This window comes from Thunnus maccoyii, chromosome 7 (genome assembly GCF_910596095.1).
Source record: "Thunnus maccoyii chromosome 7, fThuMac1.1, whole genome shotgun sequence".
Classification (NCBI taxonomy): Eukaryota; Metazoa; Chordata; class Actinopteri; order Scombriformes; family Scombridae; genus Thunnus; species Thunnus maccoyii.
This window is the reverse complement of record NC_056539.1, coordinates 24,923,682-24,947,669: the sequence shown is the minus strand read 5'-3', so window position 1 is coordinate 24,947,669 and position 23,988 is coordinate 24,923,682. Positions and strand designations below refer to the sequence as shown.

General features: G+C 38.7%; 1 protein-coding gene across 1 annotated transcript in view; it reads left to right on the top strand.

Annotated features, from left to right (window-relative positions):
* raver2 (ribonucleoprotein, PTB-binding 2) overlaps positions 1-23,988 on the top strand; it is a 100,919-nt gene that overhangs the window by 55,346 nt on the left and 21,585 nt on the right. Inside the window, exons 4-6 of the mRNA XM_042417597.1 lie at positions 3,452-3,759; positions 4,592-4,756; positions 19,535-19,726. Coding sequence (XP_042273531.1) covers positions 3,452-3,759; positions 4,592-4,756; positions 19,535-19,726 — 665 coding nt within the window. The remainder of the gene's footprint in view (positions 1-3,451; positions 3,760-4,591; positions 4,757-19,534; positions 19,727-23,988) is intronic.

Below are 23,988 nucleotides of genomic sequence, written 5' to 3'. Positions count from 1 at the left end.
AGTTCTGGCAGAATTTGAGGTTAAAGCCTCTTTGGTTTCGGCTACCTGAACAATGCTGAATATTAATGCCCTCTGTCAGATTTGGCTTCTCTGTCTTATCAGCAGTAATGGAAGACAAGAGCTACAAGTGATGCTCAACTTGTCCTCCATGCTGCCAGGTGTCAGGCTTTCTCTTTCACCTCCATGTGTAGCATCATTATGGGATAACCTAAATGGGATACTCAAAATGCAACCATGGTCAGGGCACCTGTGTGTGTGTGTATGTGTGTGTGTGTGTGTGTGTTAGAAAACCCCTCAATATATGCATTTTCCTTGCACATTAACTGAGGATTTGTGTGAATACAATTTGAAAACACCAATAATTATCTTAGAATGTCATCAAATCGATGACAACCCCAGATTCCAAAAAATAAAACACATCTTAACACAGACAAAATCGTATCTTTATAGGATGTTTTTGAAATATGAGGACATATAAACATGGTTGCACCAGGGGCTCAGTTTTTCCACAGCAGTAGCCAATTTATACATGACAGGAGTGAATGTAGACAGAGGTGAATCTCAAAACACTACCACATTTCCTCTAATAGTGGCCAGGGCCTTTATTTACCTCACCTGCAGAGGGTACCAAGCCTTTATTGGAAGCAGGCTTATATCGGAGAAAGGCCTTTATTTCTAATTCCCTCGGTTTGATAAGCATATTTGCTCATATTTTTACCACAAAGCCTCCTTGTTTTCTGATCTGCTTCCATTTGCTTTATTCACCCTTGTTTTTTTTCCCAGCCTGTTTGTGAGGCCTTTATTTGTTCGTGTCGACCACACCCCTGGCCATTATTGGAGACCCAGCTTTTAACTGACTACCATCTTTTTTTTTTTTTTTTTTTTGGAAGAAATATGGTATTTCAAGTACGATCTGTGCATGACTTTTGAGTCAGGTTCAGAGCAGGTTAGGTTGGAGCTTTGATAAGACATTCGGATATACGCTCAAACAGGTGCATAAACAGAGCAGCTTTGTCCTGAGGCTCAGTGATATTTTCCTCCAGGTCAAACGCTCACAGTACAAAGCGCACCTGTCTTTACTTATTAGAGGTGCACTTAAATAGACCCACCCACAAAAAAAATGTTTTTTTGACCAGCCCAACCTTGAGTCTCAGCTAAACTGGCACAAAATTATGTTTTATTCATCTTAAAAGTAACAGAAGTATGCAAATTTGTGTGTTTCTGTACCAAACCGGATGACCTATTCTACTTAATTATGAATTAATAATGAAATAAATTATCTCCTATGTGTACCAAAAAGTGCTGTTAAGACATTTTTTTGATAGACTTTGCTTATCACAAAGTTGTTTATCAATATCAACCAGCATTTTTATTTATAAGTTTTTGTTTCGCCCTTGCCCATGGCCTGTGTGTTCTTACTACAGTGGCATAATTAAATGTTTACGATTTAAATTAATTCTGTTAGTCTATTCAGAAGGTGGCAGAAGGTGCTGTAGTTATTTTATAAAACTAAATTCATGCATCTGGCATCTTGGCAATGCCTACTTCACAGTCATTCAGGTTTATACATTCAAACCTGAGAGATGCACAATGCAGTTTCAGTTTTACACCGTTAACCTCGGAGCAGGTCCAGTGGGGCAGCTGAAACAACTGTGTTTTGCTCAAGTGATGGGAAGTCTTACTCACTTTTCGACACATATTTTGTGGTGAAAATTGGTGATTCTCTGGTCAGAAGCTCACCCCTCTACCTGTAATTCACAGCTGTTTTCACAGGATATTATGTCACTTTTGACTTATTGGAGAGATGGCTCACCTTCTCAGCACTATGCCTCTTCCTCCCCCTGCAGTATTTAATTGGCTCAAAGCTTTGCATTATGTTTTTACCAAACTTAGTATCCAGAAAGTAGAGTATTATTATTATTGTTTTTAACTTTATAATTGTCATTTCTTCTTTCTTTGTCGAGTGTATTAACTTAACAATGCTGAATACGTCAACAATGTATTCTTGAACATTAACATGTTGGGTTATTGGTGAATTCCTTTGGCTTGCCTCAGATCAGTGTTATCCTGTGTCGTGGGCAGGGATCCCAGTTTTCTGTCCTTGTTGAGTTTTCTGGTAGTTTTTGGTTATCCATGTCAGTGCTCTCTTATAATTCTCTGAGCCTCTTGTTTTCATATTTCTTATGCTGACATAGTTTGTTTTTATTAAATACTCAACCTGCATCACAAAGTATCATACACAGTACTCCAACTATTCTATATATGGTATAACATTGAGTTTTTAGCTACACATATCATATACATTTATTACCACTTCATTTCACAGCCCATTTATCCATCCATGGCAGTTTTGATGGGGTGCCAATGATGTTAAAGGCTTTAGGTTTAGGTTACTTTATATGCTTTTAATATTCTATACAGTCATCCCTATTCCTCTATTCCAGTCTAATAACACTGTTTTCTATACATAGGTGTGTGTATATGTGTGTTTGTGTGTAACTTATTGGGAGTTCTTACTAAGGCCCCACTGACTGATAAAATGAATTGGAACTTCTCGATTGACTTACAGGAAATGCAGTTGGCTTTTCTCATGTTGTATCAAATTTTTTTAAAAAGATCCCTGAGAGGACCTATAGCCTCTATACACTGTCTATGCTGTTTTATAAGACTTTTATGGGACAGGACTGTTCTTCCAAATACAGCTGAAGTTTTCAGTTTCAGGAAAGGGAGACAGGTCTCTTGAAAGAGAAAGAGAAAACAAACATGAATTAGAAGAGTCTCTTAGAGGAGTAAACAAGTAATATCTGATAATAAGCAGAAGTGTTAATGGGAAATGTGACATTAAGGGATATCACTGACATGAAAAAGAGAAACATTTGTCTTAATGTATTGCAATTGCCAGTGATATTTGATTGTTTTGAAATACTACATATACTGCAGTACTCATCAGTATTATTGGTTCTCTGACATACTGTATATATCATGTAGGTTGTCGTCTTTAAATGAGAAAGTGTATGTATGTGTGTCACAGTGGATTCCCCTACATAGTGGCTCCCTATTGGCTTTCTAGCTAATGTGTTGTCTTTCTCTCTGTGTATTTGTCTGTCTGTCTTTATGACTGTCGGTCTGTGATTTTGGTTGTTCGTGCACAATTTTCTCACACTTTCTTGTCACTTTGCCACATTTGGCCTGTCATTTATTTTCTTTGCTTTTCATGTCAATTATTTATGCATGTTCTTTGACTGTGTGTGTCCATTTTGCATGTTCCATGAACTTCTTTCTACCTGTTACCTGCTTTTAAATGTCTGCTTTAAATGTATGTTTGTGTTTGTCTCTGCTCGTCTCTCACATGTCCCTGTCCATTTGTCTGTCCATCTCTTTCTTTGTGTTTGTCCTTGTCGTTGTCTGTCTTTTCCTCTCGTCGCCGTCTCCATAATGTCCCCTCCTCCAGCCTTTGTGACTTTGCTGAACGGGGACCAGGCTCAGGATGCCATCCGCTCCCTCCATCACAGCACTGTCCGGGGACGCTTGATCAATGTCACCCTGCAGCCTACCGACTCCCTGCTCTGCCTCACCAACCTGCCCCACACCTTCACTGCGCAGCAATTAGAGGAGCTGGTACGCTCCTACGGAAACATCGAGCGCTCCTTCCTGGTGTACAGCGAGCTGACGGGCCACTCCAAAGGATATGGGTTTGTTGAATACATGAAGAAGGACTCAGCTTCACGGGCCCGCTCCGAGCTGCTGGGCCGACCACTGGTACGTTAAAACGATCTTGTCATGTTTGATTAGTTGACGCTGTTCTGCTGCATTTTCTGTATCTATGGAACTGAAAAGGTGGAACTAAAGGATCATAAAGAAGAGTTCTGTGTCTAATGAGTACAGATGATGTATTTTAGTTTTCTTCCAGGTATCATCCTTTTAATATAGAGAACCAAAAAAAATCCCATAATGGGATTTGAAAGATCTGGCCTGAGTAAAAACATTTGTTTTCAACAAACCAGTTACCAGATAAGATTTTACTTTTTAAGAAAGGATTCGATCATAATGGATTGACTACTGGCTATTACAGAGGAGTTACCATAATCACATTTAATTTGGATCCCAACAAAATAGGAACCAGACAATTATGGGACCAGCCAGTCATTGTTTACTCCCACACAACTTTGCCAAACTTTGCAATTATCAGCTGTGGTTGATGGAAAATTGCACTACAGGGGAGAACAGATAATCAGTACAAATATGAGTTGTGCCAGTTGAGTTTGGTTTCAGTTTATCATGAGAATATGAAAGGAAAAAGTGGAAGTGTAAACACAAAAAAGCTAAAAAAAAAAAATCTCCATGTCTAGACTTACCAAAATTTAAATTATACAACATTTTGTTTGACCTTGCATTTGTGATTGGCTCAAACAGTAAGATAAAACTCTTTGCTCAAGGGCTGACAAGCTTTCAAATTTGCACAGAATATATAATAGCAAGTAAAACCATATCTACAATATTATATCCGTCTTAGAGGGGCTTTTTGATTTAGTGTAGGAATGTGAAGGCAGTGGAGGTTCTGATTCTATATCGCACTGCTCTGATTGTGCAGGGGGATCGCTCACTGATGGTGCAATGGATGGACGTAAACCAGCTGAGTCAGGAGGAGAACCTGCACTCCAAGTGTCTGTGTGTGGACCGGCTGCCGCTGGACCTCTGTGACTCTGAAGAACTGACCCAGCTCTTCTCTGAAACCTACAAACCTGTCTTCTGCCAGGTGAGTGAGTGTGAGCATGTATTTCTGTGTGTGTGTGTGTGTGTGTGTTTGTTATAGGCTGTGCAGACATACAGATTGTGCAGCTCTTTTCATGACATGTGAGAGTAATTAATTCTTACTATTTTATGATATGTTGAAAGCACAGACATCCAAATATGACAGGCAATTTAGCAAGTATAATTACAGCCATACAGAAATGAGACAGGGTCTTCTCAATTTTCACACCTCATTCAAGCAAGATCAAGTCTGAAAAATGATTTATCCAAATGGTTATGGCACATTAAACATGTCTGTGCTGTGAAACCAAGGTTTGAGATAAATGTTCCTAAATTCAATACCTCTCAGTGTAACTGTAAGAAAAATGTTATTCATTACACACTGATGGAGTTTTTCTTCATAATATGTCAGACTTTCTCATTTGAAATAAGTCCTTCCTTCTGCACACACACCTTTAATTGAACATCACCAGGTGTGAGGTGCTGATGCAAAATTTAAGGGTCAATGTCCCTATTGGCCAGCCTCACACTATCACTAAGCAACCGTTTCCATGGTGAGGTGTGGCTGCTGTGACATCAGCCCCACCCTTCAACTCCCTCCCTCCGTTCCAGTCTGCTGTTTCTTTCTCTTTTTTTTTTTTTTTTTTACTCTCCCAGTTCAGCTGTGTTATGTACCACCCCGCTCCATTACATCCACTCCACCCCCACATGCCCATTTAGACATCACTCAATGGGTATCTTTCATCTACTGCATTTCCAGTTTTAGCTCCACCCCTCTGCCCCACTCCCACATAGAAATCAATACACCCACATCATCCTGGTCCCATGATGCTATGTGGGTGTTTAGCTCATGTTGCTTCACTGTTGCAGAGCCAGCAGGCTTTGACCTATGGTTCAGCATTTTTTTTATTGTACAGTACAGTATGTGCTTGTGAGTGTGTGTGTTACTGCACTTCAGCATGTATTTGCTAGAATACTAAAGGCACAAAGCTTATAAAATCCTGTAAACCAATAAAATCGGAAAAAGGAACAGCATAGACAAGGATAGGTTGTCAAAGGAATAGTCACAGTATTTTATCTAGTGTAATTTTTATTGTTGGCTGAGTGTTCTCAAACATAAGTGTTAAGTCATCAGTCTTGAGTTGAGTTTGGTTATCATACAGTAGGTTTACCACACACACAATAGCAGGTCAGGACCGGTCATCCTACTGAAGCTGTTATCAGTGTGTTGGTTTATCTGAAGGCCAGCAGTGATTCCACCCACACACAATACTGGCTAGCTAGATACATGCAGTATGTGTATAGCAAGGTCATAAATTCATCACATCTAGTGAGCAAGTCCTGCTTGTAGCCAAGATGGATTTTTGACCAAGTGCCTCACAATTTACTATATGTAGTGATCAAAGCTAAATTGACAGATTGGCTGATATATTGGCCGATACTGTATTGGAAATATAGTATTTGTCAGCATGTAATTTTGAAGTGACATTTGTATTTACATATTGCATATTTTTATAATATAATTGAAATGTGCAATCCTTTATTTACAATGTCAGGTTCATTTAGAATATATACTCACTTACATGTGAATTTACAATAACAGCTACACATTTCTGCATGCTGTTGCACTCGCTGTAAGAGGCGAAAGCAAACATGACCAAGTTGTTGTGGAAGGTTGTGCAAAAGTTTGCATCCATTTGAAGCACAAAAACTGATGTTGTTTTGTTTGCAGCCACTGTAAAAGTTTCCCAGCTTGTCAAGCGTGATGCTCCTGGGGATATGTTTGATTTTAATGCAAGAAAATACAAGCATAGTGTGAAAAGTGTCACCTCCAGTGGCATCTCCAGCTGTAGCTGATGTGCCAGTCTGTCCATTTTACCCCAAACCATAAAAAAATGATACATTGATATTGATATATATGATTTATATAATTGATATATTGATATATGTTTGTTAATTACCAAGCATTAATGATGCCTGCTTCATTCCTGTAGATGTTTCTGCTTGTCGCACTCTAAGGGTCGGTGTCAGCTACTTTACAGAACTGCATTCCTATTGATGTATTGCTAGTGGACACTTCAAACAGTTCAGATATGTAAAAGAAGTTGGTCCAAGATGTCTTCGTTTGCAGCATATTCGTTTGTCCTAGATCTTTACCATCATTAACTCCAGTCTGTCTTACATAAACCGTCTTCCTCCTCCATGCACATAGACCTTGTTGTCACTTTTCCTCTGTTCAGACTGCACTTAACCTGTGGCCTTGGCCCTGAGCACTATAAATCTGTTGCTCACGAAAGAGCCCTCCAGGCAGCACTTTGGCTTGAGTCAGCCAGGAGAGACGGAGGGAGGAGAGGGTAAAGAATGTCAACCATATTAGAGAGAGGGACAGCCGGATGGAGACAGTAAACAGCAATGGGAAGAAGTGAGGAGGGAGGATGGAGCTGAGAATGCCAGATCTATTAGAGAGAGGATGGAGTGAAGGAGGAGAGGGCTGACAGTGTCAGGTCTAATAGAGGAACGGAGGGTGACGGGGAGAGATGGAGAGCTGAGAGGTGAAATGGTGAAGAGGCGTAGAATGTCAGTCACAGAAAGAAGATTGTTGGCATATTTGCAACTATAAATGTAATAATGATGGCTGAGAGCAAGTTAAAAACTCACATGTTCGCTCAAATCAAGGGAAAAACAAATAATTTGATCGGTAATATACTAATATCTGTAAAAGAGTGGAGTTAGAGATTGATTAACAGACTTAGGGAGGAATATTAAGGATGAATAAGAATGGAGACAGGTTAATGAAAAGAAAACCTTCCATTCTTCACAGACTCTCAGCATAGATTGTCAAATGTCACTACAGTGACATGCAGCACACATAGATGAAACCCCTCATATCTCCTAAATTTGTTCTCTTGTTTTTCATATATTCTTAAGCAGCAGCTGGAACATTTTGCTACAGTTATTGTAGGAGATTATGGTCACATATTGCACAGGTAAGCAACGTTAAGAACAACAGAACTTAAGATCATAACCAGAATGAATATATCACGCCAAATTACGTGATAATGTATATACAAGGATTCAACATGCAGTTCGAATTTTTTCCATCTGATATGATGATCGCGGCAATAAAAAACAAGACGTCAGAGGACAGCAATGCTACCGGCTCTGTGAGGGTTTCCATTTAAGTGTACAGCCAATTTTTTACCAAATTTTCAAAAATCTGCAAAAGAAAATGCTAGCAAATGCACATTTTAATCCACTGCTGTTATATGAAAATTAGGGGTTGGGTGCATTGAGATAAACAGCTGGTGGATCTAATTTTCCAGTCTGGTGCAATTAAACCATTGCAGGAGAAGAAGAACAACAAGTTGACATATTAAGAGCACCAGTCAAACCTCAAATAATGGAAAACCATGTGGAAAACGTGATAGTGGAAACTTCAGTGATGTTTACATCACAGTTTTTTTCCATTGCACTTTGTTGCATTTTTTAAAATCAATACACCAACTTTTCCACCTCTGCCTCACATAAACATTTTTGCAATATTTGACTTTCTTTCTGAATTTCTGTTTTCCTCTGAGCTAAGGACAGTATGTATTACTGACAAGAGCAGAATAAACATTTATTTCATCACTGCTTTAACCCCCTTTCCCCTATATTCACACTGTTAAACACTGTATTAAATTCTACATTTGCTCACACCTTCATTTACTTACAGCTAATCATACCCAAGTATCCTCAAAACAAAGATCCTGATGTTTTTTTTTAACCACATTGGTTAAAAAAGCGTCATTGGTTCACTTTTTCACAATGATCCAAAAAGTCTCTATAAGAAAAACAACACAACAAAAGAAATCAGCTGTATTTTGCTCAGAAAATGTAGACAGTTGAATTATTTTATTCAGAAGCAACAGAAATAGAAAAAAATAGCCGCAAGCAGCAGTTTGCGGGTTCAAACCTTTTTGCACTCAAGGGAGGGAGGCAGTTCAATCGCTCAAAATTAAAGCCGTGAGCAGCAATGAGCGAGTTTCAGGCTTCACAAAGCCGAGTAAAGTCATTTCAGCTAGTTTGATTCTGTTTTAAAGAAGGAAAAATCTAAATTCAACAAAGATGTCCATAAGTAAATAACATCTTATCTTGTCCACCATATAGTAAATGCATTGGGGAGCTCATTGATGAAAAAATCTATATCAGGGCTGTTAATTAATATTTTCCTCCAAAAAGAATTAGCAAAAGTAAATACTTGATGGAGTGACTGTAAAGCATTATAAAGGTGCTATTATGATACTAAGCCATTTTTTGCCCTGTTTCAGCTACAAATGATCCAGGTTGTGTGGTATGTTTGATTTGTTGCTATGCTAAAGATGAGTAAGTGGTTTATCCTCACAATTTGTTGTTTTTAAAATGCATACACTTGAAGACTCCATGTATAGCTGATTGATTACTGATTCAATGAATGATCCTCAGAGTAGAAGTTTCAGTAGACATGGGTATTGACTGAAATATGAGCTAGTGCCAACCAAGTGAAGAATGGGCATACAATAGAATGTAAAGCTCCTGTTTGGACCAGATGTGCCATATTGTAGATTAGATTGTACCCATGTGTCGGAGCACTTGATAATTTAACACATAATATACATCGAGTTGTCAGATTATACCAAAGTAATGCGTTAGGCTAAGAACTCCAGAATGCTTAAATGGTGAACACCAAGGGAAGCATATGTCTTTTGTCTATTTACAACCTACTGTGGAAGAATTTGAACATTTAGTGTGATTTTGATGCTATAAAATGTAGTTATTACATGGTGTGGCACAAGTCTTTTGTGAAGCATGATGTTATGATGATAGATTTAATTTGCAACTACATTTTGATATGGTCATTATTTGTATATGCTGATTTGGATATAATTTGCTCTTTCATTTTACTTTGACACCCTGAAGGGTTATTTTTGCTTTGTTTGTTGGACAATGGGCCAAAAAAAATTGTAATTAATAAATCCAACAATATAATTATGCTGTTTTCAACACTTTGTTGTTGTGGCGTACTCTAAAGTATTATTGGCCTATTTCAGTCACTGCAGGTGTTTGTCTGTGTAAAGTGAAGTCAATGCACTTGGCTATAATTTCTGAAGTACAACTTGGCTAACAAAACTTGGCATATACGTTCAAGACATAGTCCAGGATGTCTCCAATGAGTTTAATCAGGATTGCTCTAAGACAACTTGATTTATGGCCAATTTCCTGCTAAGCCCTTGGCAAAGTTTTTTGATTGATGGTGGCCATGGTTTTGGACCAATCATGCCCATTTATAGTAGAATTAGTAGAATTGTGTAGCTCAGCCCCACAAGGCGGTATAGTAAATGTGATGTTGATATAGTCAAAATCCAAAAAGTAGATGCCATATTACTGTTTTTCAATTTATGTAAATTCGCAAAAAATCCATTGTGGTGGCCTTCATTGTCCAAGAGGCTTTTTTGTAGAGCACATTGTAGATGTGTATCACGGTGTTGGGAGGCTGGCCTGTCAAAGTTTTCACTTTTTTGGCTGTCACTTATAGTGCACCATCAGGCCAATTGCACATCATTTCCAGTTATGGTGCCAAGTTTCGTGTTTGTAGCTCATCCCAGCTCATGGCAAATTGAGCAAAGGCATAAAAAGGCGGATAATGATGAACGGACCACACCCACATGCACCAATCAGAGTGACACTTGGGATTTTTGTTAATACTTACCACCAGAGCATGTGCACCACAATTGGTGAAATTCTGTCCACCTCGTTTTGAGGTACACATTTTTGGGATCTGTGGCGCCCCCTATGGGTCAGTCCCAAAATACTTTGGTAGACCTATTATCACACATGGACTGAAGACATCTACCAAGATTTATGATGATTGGACAAATGGTCAATGAGTTATGGTCAATTTTTCTAAACTCCGCTCTTTGTGAAGTTTTATGAACGATGGCGGCCATGTTTTTGGACTGATCTTCAGTTCATGCAAATTAGCAAAAAATCCATCATGGCAGACTTTTATGGTCCAGTTGGCATTTTTGTAAAGCACATTGAGCTGGATATGTGTGTCAAATTTCAAGTCAATCAGACTCACTGCATGCTAATTGAAGTCTTTTCCAAGTACAATCTTTAGATGCTTGACACAGTTATTGGCCCACTTTGTTTCAAAGTTTTATTCAAAGAGAGAAAAACTCTAGGTGTCATGTTTAATTATATCTTTTGCTACACAGAATGATAATGAAGATCCTCCTCAAACATTTGTTGTTTGGTGAATTTCAACTGCAATTTAGTAAAATTGTTTTATGTGGGATCACACCATCTTAATTATTTATTTAAAGTCTACTGTAGATACTTCTATATTTACATATCCTTTTTAAAGGTGGTCACATGTTCACCCGCTAAGTCTCTCCCTCACTTTCATGTACACATCGACTCTGTCCCACTCATCCAGCTCTCTATAAAGATCTTTACAGTTAAACTTGTCACTGTAATAGGTCATGTGCCTTTCTTCACAGACAGCTGTGACAGGACTGTCTTGACCTCATCACTCGCTTCAGACAACTGACGCAGCCATTTAAACTGTCCTCCCCACACACAGACACACACAAAGTGACATGGGTGTTCCTCTGAGTCTTTGCCCCGCCAATGTCTCAGTCAGCATCTCTTGGCTGGGGACCACGACTTGAGGTCAAGAGCTGTCAGGCACACTGTTAGCTAAGCTCAGTGTCTTTTCTCTCTGTCTCTCTGTCTCTCTCTGTCTCACACACACACACATTTGAAAAAACACAGGTGATTCATTCTGAAGTTTCCATTATTTTTCTAATGAGTCAGTACCTTGATTATCAAGCTGTGTCACCCCCCCCCCCCCCCCAAAAAATATTTCCTGTCTTTGTGTGTTAATGTAACTTTGCTAGCAAGATTCAGCACCATGGACAGTTCCCAAATTCTTTGAACTTCCTGCAGGTCTTGGCAAGTTGGTGAAACGTTTAGATATATTTGACATTTCTGATGATTAACCATTTGTGCTTGCAGATGTTAGACTAGTTTTCTTAACAAAATTTACAGAAAGAAGACTTTTAGTGTCAGTCAATCAATCCACAAATAACTCTGTGTGGTGTTTTGATGCAAAAATACTGCTTCATAAAGTTGAACATGACAAATCTTGTCACTTACATACTGTAAATAACATACACACTATCGGAGGTAGGTTTTTGAACCATTTGAAGACTTTGCATTTTTATAACTGTAATATACTTGAATTGTATTTCTCTATAAAATGACTCTATATGGCAGGTTGCCATACAAGCAAAGAAGGTGCTTGTGTTCTACTGTAAAATATGCTAAATTTCACATTACTTCTCAAGTGCCACTGCACTTTGATTTGACTCTTTTGGCAGAAATGTTTGATAATCTTGTCAAAACCAGTGATGTAATTTTGTAGCACAAGCCAGGACAAAGTGATGTTAAAAAAAAGCCTTTGCTTAGCTTAATTTTCAGTTCACCAAAGACTAATGCTATCATATACTGTACTCTCTTGTACATATCCCTCTTTCTCTCACGTACACATGGCGTGACATAGTACTGTAGCTGACATTTAGCATTGTGGACCATGACAGCCTAATTACCCACTCTAGAGAAAAGCAGAAACAAGGACAATATAATATGTAAGAACATTGGCATATAAAAAATTGACCTGAACAAAGTTAACACAACTGCCTCATTGCCTCATTAATCAGCTTCACTACACACAAGCCAGTTACGTATCAGTCCATCCAGTCTAGATCTGTTAAGACTGAGTGCAGTAATAATGATGTTCATCATATAAATAGTAAACCATACAGTGATCACAGACATATACAGTATATTTAGTGTTACACTGGAGGCCACGGTTTGACATACACATAGAGACATACTGCTCACTTTAAATGTAAGTCACACCCATCATGACTGAAAAAACTGCTTCGACTTAAATATCATACAGTAGACCTTATGGTTCGCTCATATTACATTCAGTTAGTGCAACTTACCTGTTGGCCAAACCATGAAAACTTGAACCCATTAATTAGACTAGTGCAAGGAAATTACACATCACAGAAAGGCAAAAGAATTTCTCCTGGAGTGATCTGTTTTTGATTGATTCAAGTGCCATTTACTGAATGGCACGAAGTGACAGATTTATGAAATTATTACCCTTTTTATAAATCATACCTTTAAGACAAGGTAGGATGACGTCCATACGTGCTGGTGCTGGATGTCTGCAGAACTGATGTTCTGCAAATGAAAAAGGTTTTCATTGTTAAGAGACCTGAACAATTTTTTAGCCTCTTTCGTTTGAAAACACTTTTATCCAATCTTTATTTCAAACATAATATTGGATGACGATCAAAAAAAACTTTTTTTTTGTTGCGATTCCTTCAGTATCACAAACATCTTTTACTTCAAATTTTTTATGTGTTCTCTGTCTGGCAAGAACTCACCTTTTCCAGCAGCTATACCTCACTATCCTCAAGCAATGTCCGTCCTGTCAAGTTTATTTTGTGGTTGCATTGAATGTCCTAGAATTATACATGTTCAATCCATATCTGATTAAGATGTTACATACATAACCACAAAGAGAGAGAACCAAAAGGCAGCTGGCATATACAAGACTCACTTATTGTAGGCACATACCTACTTAAAATTTACATAATTGTGCAGATCTGAATAAAGATTGAATATTTCATATAGTCTGAGTGCAGTTGGAGAAAATTTTGAGTAGAGAGAGGCTCGCTCAGTCTTTGCATCATTACTCACCCGTGCGCACACACACACACACACACAAAGTTGATGATGGCTTGAATGCCATTTGCATACAATCCAATCTGAATCCAATTTAATATATAATATATGTTTAGCAGTTTACCCACTTCCACTTCAGTCTTATTTGTTGCATGCACACAAAAATAATGATTGTCAAGTTTTTATTTCTTTTCCTCCTGTCTTTTTTGGCTCATATCCTCCATCAGCCTCCCTCACTCTCTCCACTCGTCAGTCACTTAATCAATCACTGATGTTTTTCTCCTTCACTCCTCTCCCCTCCTCGTTCTTTTTCCTCTCCATCCCCTCCTCACTCCCACACTCTCCCCCTCTTCCATCCATCTAACCATCCATCTCTGAAGTGGTAGAGTGGTTCAGGTCTTTTCCATACAGTTTGCTTAATGTATGCTGATTATAATAGTCTATCGACCTACTCCTCCACACATACATCCATTTTCCTCCCTCGTTCCCTCCATCCATCCTGTGTTCAGACCGGAGGGAACAGCAGACGAATGAGTGGAGGAGAGAAGGGGAGGGGTGGAGGGAGGAAGTGGAGGGCCACTTGATTGAGCGCTGATGCTAACAGGCGTCAGTGCTCAGGCTGAGAAAGTACAAATACATTTGTCTCCCACTGATTCGTAATCTGTCCATTTTTACAAGAACATCTGATATGATGGCTTTGCATAAGTGGTTGTATGATAAGTAACGTTTTATTGCAATCACAAATCCTCTGAAACTTTAGTGGGCCTTGTTGGAAATGCTGTTTATAATATTGGCTGATGCAGTATGCTGTACTTAAGCATCCATATGAAATATAGTGTAGAAAGTGACTTAACATAAAGAGAAGATATAACTCTTTGCTACCAAAACCAAAGATATATGATAAAACTTCTATTTTCCCATTCCATTTTTATATGTATTGCTAAAGTCTCTCTTTAGAGCTAAAATGATTAGTTGACTAATCAATTAGTCCAATTATTCTCTGTTTTTTTTCTGCTTGTGTCTGCTTTATATCATTGTAAACAAAATATTGTTGGCTTTCGACTGCTTGGACAAAACAAGCAATTTGAAGTGATGGCATTTCACTTTTTTCTAAAATTCGACTAAATCTCATTTTATAGACAAAGCTTTAGACAAAATATCTACAGCTGCAAGCTAATGTCTATAATATTTATATTATGGCTAGAAGTTTAAATAGTTTCATTTTTTGAAGGCAGTGAGCATCATGTTCTTGTAATGCATCACATCATTTCAGGCAGAACGCTAAACTAATGCCTGCTCTCAGCTGATAACATGTATCCTCAAACCACCTGCAACATGCTAATGTTGGTGCTTGATTTCTCCTTCCAGCACCCCGGCGTCCTCCGTTCTGTTTTCTTATTAACCTTGAATGCCATGACATCTCTTTCCCTGTGCATTATGTGTATTCTTGTCTTTGTATGTGCTGAGCTCTGTTGGGTACAGCCATGTGGGGTTTTTATCATGCTCGCTGAAGAATCTCTTGTTCACTGCTTGGATTCATAACAAGGAGTTACCCTCAAGAGGAGAGCCTATTCTGCCAAGCACAGCAGAAGAACCATTTGTTGTTGGAAATTGTCAGATCTTAAGTGTTTTTGAGATGCTGTTACTGTCACTGCGAGTATGTAAATGCTTTATAGAAGTTGGTTGAAAGAGTGTCAGGGTTAGCATGATTGGACTCAGTGAAACTATGTTAATTCCTCATGTGTTAATACCATAATACTGTGGAAACACATTGTGAATCACATATTTGTCTACTGTTCTGCCGGTTGTATGTACTGTATATTTCCCTTTGCAGAGTTCTGGGGCTTCTCGGGTACATTCAAACTAGGGATGCTCTGATACACCTCACTTAGTTTTTAGTGCTGCAATAATCTCTGGCCTCACATTAACTTTACTTCAACGCAGTAAGGTACACAATATTAAAATGTGGGGGAAAAAAAGAGCACTGGTATCAGATTAGTACTCTGTATTGTCAGACACCCTGAGCTGAGGTATCAGAACCTGTGTAGAGAGATGTTGGATCAGTGCATCAATTCAAACTAAATGACAATCTGCCTTTTGACAGTAGACATTTTATGAATAATGGCAATCATTGGTTTCTTCTTGTATCATCTCTGCTATTTCACACTTTCCTGAAAAAGTTGCGGATCTGGCCACTCTGAATTAATGCCCGACCGATGCCGCATATTTTTTCTGCTGATACTGTTTTAAGTCTGACAATTTATTGGCTGATAGTTTTTTTTTTAATGTTTTTGTTTTACATTTCCACACAATGTAAACATACATTTTTAAAGATTATATGTTTATTTATTTGGCATTTTTGCCTTTATTAAACAGTGGGCAGCAAAGAGGCAGAAAGGAAACAAGGGGAGAGAGAGATGGATATGACATGCAACAAAGGTCATTAGCTGGAATAGAACCAGTGACGTTGCAGTTATGTGGCATGCACAGTAACCATTCAGATAACAGGGCACTCTGTAAACATACATTTTTGATAAGGATCCCTGAAATTTATTTTTGTTGTTGTTTTTTTTTAATATTGGTGACCATGACATGTACTGAGCGGGGCATTTTGCAGTTGAAAAATTAATTAGTGCTCTTTCGTGGACAAACAATGTAATGGAAACACTTTCTAAATTACATCAAACATTTCTTTGGCATTACTGTACTAATATTTCTTGTTATTAGCCACAATAATCCAATACTGATATATCTTCAATAATCAAATATCTGCTGATATGTCATCCCCGCCAAGTTATCAGTCTAGCTGTAGTCTGAATGCTAGGTGTCTCGTAAGTAAGATCCGTAAATATGACGTACATTTAATCTAATCATTTATATCTAACATTTAATCTAGACTTGATATGTGTTACCGGATTCTTTAACAGTCACACAGTGAGCATGTCCTTTCTAAGATTAGATAAAGATAAGATAAATGAAGCACTCCTTCTGAATTTTCTTTGTATTTTCATTGAATTCAGCCACTTTTGACAATAGATCAAGTGGTGTGTTTTAACCATAAGCCATTAGCTCTTAGCCAGTGTCATAACCTAATATCGTCCATTAGCTTTAAGCTGTTAGCCTGCATTATTTAGCTGCTCCTCACACAGTGGAAATGCCTGACCCTTCATGACAGAAGAGTCAATCTTCTTCGGAAGTAATGTTACTGGTCAGCACTACACTCTGGCCTTAAGAGATCCATTTATTGACCAGTAACCATAAAGAAAATGTAGTAACATTATTCCATCACCCTTTCATGTTGAGGCCAGATGAGGCCAGATGTTACATCGGCCTATCTATTAAATTGGTAGTTGTAGATTATAAATCAGTTCATATCTGTCACCATTTTTTGATACTTTTACACACAAACTTGTGTGTGAATGGTTACTCCCTGGAGCAGTTCAGGAAGTGCAAGAGGCTATATCTCTTACATCATGTCATTTTTGATCTATCCGTTTTGACAAAAGGAGCTGAGACAAGTTACTTCCAAAAAACTGTCAGATACTGTCAGACACAAGCACTCACTTGCAAGTGGAAAGGTTTAGGTTCTTGTTTAAAGGTAACTTTGATCCTGATCATAAACTCTTATTGGTGTGTTTGTGTGAATTTACGTTCAATTAATACATTTGTTAGCCTAAAAGTCTCATGAAACAATATAGATGGATTAGCAATAGGCTGGTAATTTTGGACTTGTTGCTGGCTTTGCAGTTGAGTGAAGTACATCACCGTCGTTACTTTGGTGGCATGGATGGCCTGCTCTGGTTGAGATTGTTTTGGCCATTGAATTCAGAAACATAAAATGCTCTAACAGTCAGCTTTCTTATATTACTATTCCCAGATGGGGCCATGAACTTAGTGCAGAAATAGAAAGGAGACTGTTTGCAGGGATGTCTGTTGCCCTGATGATTTATTAAAAGATAGAAGAAAGTAGTGTTTCCAGGCATTTGCCATATCTGGTCAGAAAAAGAAGGCTTCTATTAAGCAGCATGCAGTTTATATTAGATGATTAGATTATCAGTGAGTACATTTCCTCTTACATATTGAAGGAAAAATCCACTCTCAAATACATACACTCCATTTAAACATGTAGTGGTGATAATGCCTCTGGTGGTGCATTTTTCTTAATTCCTGCAGAAAGCTGGTGAAGCGTTAAAGGAGAAAATGTGTGTTTCACTTTAAGGTTTAGTGTCAATTCATCATTTTATGCTGAGGTTCAACAATCTACAGTAAAAAATAATTATAGAGGAGGCAGAGATGTCTGTTTCTTCCTTAATAGTTGCTGGTTGGTACAAACTGAGAAGGGATGCCAGGAATGGCAACCTTTGAACTAATAGACAGATAAACACGACCAAAAACATAACCTCATTGTTGAATATAACACAACATACACAGCAAAAAATCAGTCCACTCATTTTAATCAGATACTGGAACAGGTGAACTAGTGGCAAAATGTATCAGCTTGTTTAAGTAACCCAATTAAACTTATGTAACCCTACAGTTGTAATAATGAGATTACCTCAAAGTCCAGATATTATTCTTTGCACCAGTAACAAGTTACAAGCTACAGATCTCACAGAGCTAAATAACTTCAAGCTGTGAGAGAGTGGAGGTTTAATTAAACTTTTCTTTTAGGCATAGCTGCTGTGGAGGTATAAATCTTTTTGGTTATATAAAAACTGCAATAAGTGAAGCTTTTCTTGCCCTGAAGCACAAAATGACCAAAATACATCTTGCGTATATGTGACAAGTTTGAGAGTGGTTGATCAATACCAACTGCCTTGTGGTGTGCTGAGATGTCTGACTTTGAAAACTCACTTTCCAGCGATTACTCCAATCCGCCAAAAGAGTGTAATGTATTAAATAATATGGGAAGTCTTCTTGTGTTACTTCTGGATCTCTGCTTTTTCAGACCAGTATACAGTATGTGCAGTTTACAGATGCCATGACACATGATTTGTACTGTACAGTTTCAAATTTAAGCTGACAACATCCACATTAGAACGGATAACATTGTGCAATTTAAAAACCTGTAGGCTTAATTTTAAAGGGGACCTATTATGTATTTCCTTATTTTCTGTTATATATATATATATATATATATAAATGTTACAATGTCAGATGGTCGTATTAAATATTGCCAAAGTTTCAAATAATGAGGTAAACATACGTAAAAGTAATCCCTGTGAGCAGAAACCTCAGGCTTCAGACTGCTCTGAACGCTTGGTTTGCAACATTTTTTTTTCACTTTCAAGACAAGCTGATGTCAACTCATGATGGATTTCTTTATATGGTCCTCTGCTCCAGGCACAGCACGCATGGTGCAGCGAGATACTATACAGTTATTTGGCGACAGCAGTATAACATTTTACCAGCTATATTACCTTTATTATTTCTTGACAGCAGACGTTTTCAGTCGGCATTTTAGCACATTTCCCACACACGGCTTACACCATTATGTCACACAATAAGCAGGTAATGAGCGTAATATTTATCAAAAAAAGATGTCCTGCTGTAATCTTTGTTTCTGTGAATGCTTGTGCTGTCCACTCTCGTATTCCAGATAGGATTCAGGCTCGAACATGTACGGATAGATTTGAGAAATTGACATTTGGAGTAAAGACGGAGAAAAACAAGTTCACGCAGCCTCTGGAGCTGGTGGAAGTTGGCCTTGACGCGGCTTCCGGAAGCTAACCAATCAGAACAGAGTGCGCTCATCGGGAGCGGGGCCTTAAAGAGACAGGAGCTAAAGTGGCCTGTTTCAGACAGAGGCTGAACTAAGGGGCTGTAAAAAGGGCCAGTATAAGATAAATAAGGATTTTTTAAATTGTGAATCATGCAATTCTACTCTAGTGGAGTCCCAGAATAAAAAATATAGAGCTTGAAATGAGCATAATAGGCCCCCTTTAAAAGTCAGTTGTCATAATCGAATGCTGATTTTTATTTTTGTCTTGTCTTCCAGCTTGCTCAGGATGAGGGCAGCCCAGTGCGAGGTTTCGGTGTGGTGGAGTATGAGAGTGCAGAGCAGGCAGAGGCAGTGCTGATAGAGATGGACAGAACACTGGTGGGAGGACAGGAGGTCCGTCTGTCACTCTGTACCCCGGGCACCTCAGGGAGAAGCACCCTGGCTGCACTCATCGCCGCCCAGGGTATGGTGAGTATGAAGCACGCAAGAGAAGCACAGAACATCATCACAGACACATAAACACAGTATCAGGATTTGCGGTTACACTCCATTTTAACATTTATGCAGGATGTTAATCTAAAGAATGTGCTTGAAAATAAATGATGTCCACACAAAACATCAGGGATTGCCATCACGAATTTACAGGATCATCAGGCCGGCACATTTATATACAAACCACCCAATCTAAATGTTGAAGGACTGAGTGAGTGAGTGAGTGAGTGAGTGAGTGAGTGAGTGAGTGAGTGAGTGAGTGTAGTCAGGAGGCCTCAAGTAGACGTACAACACCCACATAAGGATAACCTTCTGTTTTCTTGATTGGTATCCTTCCAACAGAATATTTTAAAAAGTCAACACAGCAAGTAATGTGTTGCAGCACTTGACAAAACATAGCATCTCTTCGCAAAACGAGAGCCATCAGCAAGGCCGAACAAATCAAACATAATGCCTCCCACCCGCTGAACACCCAGTACAACCTGCTGCCCTCTTGTCAAAGGTTTAAAAGCTCACTCTGTAAAACAAACAAAGCACACACATCATTCATCCAACTAGTATTATTCCTCTAAATGATGACTCCAAAGAATAACTTACTGGCTATTGTACAGTTTTTGCCTTTGTGTGTATATGGGAGTTCATATCATACTCATATCATACATTATGTGAATGCAGAATATGTATAATTTATATTTGGCTTCACTGCTTTAAACTTGTCTCTCCCCAAAAAGATACACCACAGCAGAGACAGAGGAGTGACAGTAATAACTGAGTCTTTGGAGAACTTAGACCCCTACAGGTGATTGCAGCAGTTATGGCAGAGGTGAACAGTCTAGCATCAGACATGAGCCAGCTATGTTGCTCTGCTCGTCATGCTAGATTTTTAAAGCAGGACAACCATAGCTGCACTAGCATGACAGCTGAGTGATGTAACATGGTACTACAGGGCCACAGCATCTCACTGCTGCACAGGGTGTGGAAAAAGATTAAAGAATACAGTTTAAATTTTAATAAACCCTAACGCCTCTAATCTTCATAGAAATATTTAATCAAATCTGGAATTCATATACTGTTTGGCCAAAGGTTGGTGCTCTACATTACTGTACATCAGACTTTTGAGACTTTCATGCATTAGAACAAGCAGACATTCTCACAGATACATCTAACTGTGAAGTCGTTGCCAACCCGCTATTGCACATCCAGTATTCAGATACACTGAGGTTTGACATGGCACACATGCATGAACACCCTCTGGCTGAAATAGTCTTTGTAGCTGTGGTGTCCCCTCCTACACAGTACTGTGGTGGCAGAGAGGCACTGACATGATAATTATAGTTCTATAGTCTGATTGGGCTCCTCCACTGTCTCCCGCTGCTTGAAATAAACCACACTCACAGCCCGCGACACAGTACAGTATGACACTCATACACACACGCACAGACATTCAAATGGATACACAAAAGCAGATTTCCACACACAAGATGTAAATAAAAGTGAGAGTTCCAGTCATTTCTAGAAAAAGCAAAGTACTAGTTAATCTTCGTGGGTGCATTGATTTTATATATAATCTAATGTACTCACAGGTGCAATATTTAGATGCAAAAGTGGACAAGGAACACAGCAGCGAGAGTTTCAATGCTTTTGCAATCAAAATCAATCACATGGTTCATGATAAGTTTGTGTGTGTATGTATAGGACTGAGAGAGACGGACAGACAGTGTAGTGAGTAGTTAAATTTTCGGGTTTTTTACTGTACTGGCCCAAAATATAGCATAGTTTGTTTTTTTATGGAAATCTGATGAATTGGGTTGTCTTACATTCAAGGAAAGACTTAAATGTGGTGGTGAATTCTACACTCTTATGTCTCTTTCTGACTCTGTGACTCACAGCCTTTTTTTTTTCGTAGAGGGAAAAGAGCTTATAAGAGTGTGGATAATGGTTGTTAATACACCAATTGTCTGATAAATGCAAATTCTCTTTGAGATGGGAAAATGGAATTGGCAGTACTTTCTGTCTCAAAAGCAGTGGGCTACAATAAACTGTAGTTTGTCATGTTATTGATGTAGCTCAATTTGGTGATTTCATTTTTTTTAAGTATATTTTTTCATAAATATTTTTGTATATTATGTTTATTAATTTTATGTTATTTGTGTTTTTTGTATTTTACTTAATAGGTGTCATTTATTATATTGGCCTACTTTATATTATTCAGTGGTCTTTTTCCAGAACAGGCGTTACAAAAGTTGGGTATTGTGATCAGTACCATCTTAATACTGGATACTGTGATGCAAGGCAATTCAGTTCATGAATTATAATATATAATTTTAATCTTTTTATAATCCAAAGTTAATAATGGCAGTCATTCACAATGTCAGAAGTAACAGAGTAAGTGTTTTGCATGTTTTCCCTTAAACTCCCCATCGACAAAAAACTATAACATTGTTACTTGTGTTAAATGGAAATCCTCAATCCTATTTTTTGCACGTTTATGGTATACTTTAGGTCATTGAGGATCATTACAGCTCGCTTTGTAACTCCTGTCCAATGTGTATTTTAAATTACACTGATTGAGCTAATTGACTGCCACAATTAAAAGTTGTAACATTTAAAACTGCAACACAATTTTCACAAAATGTTCTGTATACATTGACCAACACTTACATTAGTCCAATATTTTTCATTCTTAACTTTCATACTGCTACCCTACCACTTTTGATTCTGATGAAATACGACTGACATTTGTAATCTCTGTGATGCTACTCACAGCTGTTGATGAATGATCAGGTGCAAGTAAAGAGGTTGTAACCTTGAGATGGATGCTGATAGAATGGAGTTGAAATTACCGATTGAAAAGCAGAGCACTAACGGTCAGAGTCTGAATTGCAATGAAGAGGATGAAAAGAAAATGTGTTTTTGAATAAATCAGCTAAGGAAGATAAGGGAGACACGAGGAAGACTCAGTGAAACAAAACGGGGCATCGATTGAGATAGAGACCAGAAAAGGGAAAGGTTAAGAAAGGAAAGGAAAAGGTAGAGAGGCAGAAACACATTTAAGCCTGTGAGGACTGCAAGGTTGCCTTAGTACCCTGAGGCTCCTTAAAGATTATTGCAGTGAATGTGTACAGCCGGTAAAAGAAACATCAGACATTCAGGAAGAGATCAAGACCGACTCCTGGCTACAGTTCTCCTCTGAGGCAATTCTCTCATTTCTACAGTTAGTGAATGTGAGAGTGAACGCTGAGGACCAGATGGCATCCTCCTCCCTCCTCTTTTCTTCTCCCTCCATCCTTCTCTCTCCTTCTCCTTACGTGATACTTCTCGCCTTCCCTTCTTCGCGGCTTCCTTACCTCCTCGGTATGTGAGTGTGTGTGTGTGTGTTAGTGTGTGGGTGTGTGGCTGGATTTTGTGCCAGTAGCCAAACAGACTGATGCATGCTGACATTTTCTCCAGCAGAAGGAAAAGAAATGAGAGAGCTCTCCTCCTTCTCCTCCTCCTCCCCTTCCTCCTCCTCCTCCTCCTCCTCCTCTCCCCTCATCCCTTGAAAGACGCTGTCAGCCACAACCGGCCTTGTTCAACACCAGCATTCACGCACACACACATGCACACATGCCGATTTTCCTTGCTGTAACAAACAAAAACACTGTACAGTATGTGTGCACTCTCCTCTTCCTCTCTCGCTGTCAGGCTGGAGTCAAACCCACTCCATCCCCATCAGTAATGCTCTCTCTTCGGGATGTGACAGGGAGGAAACAAGGTTGACTTGAGCTGGAGTCATGCTGTAGCTCAGGGGCAGACAAGGAGGAAATATCACCATCCTGCTAATGTTGTTTTAAATAGCCGTGTCTTTGGGCCAGCCAGCGAGAGCTACAGCCGTAATGTCAGTGCCGAGGACCAGGAGGATCCACCAGAGTAAGGGCTGCTCCATTCGATTTGACGCAGTCCAATTCAATAGGATTTCATTTGAGCATGTTGAATTACATTTCCGCAACCTAATGAGTGATTGAATTCTTATTTTGGAGTGTGCCTTACAGTACATCTTTTGATTTCAGCAGAGATCATTTAGTTCCAGGAAATTCAGCCTGTTATGTCAAATTACATGCATCTAAAGGTGTGTCATGTGTGCTGAGAATGCAATCTATAAGACATTAAATACAAAACATGGTACATACAAACATATGGTAGCCACTGGCAAGTTAAAGGATAGGTTTGCAGTTTTTCAAGTCTGTCTTAAAACGACA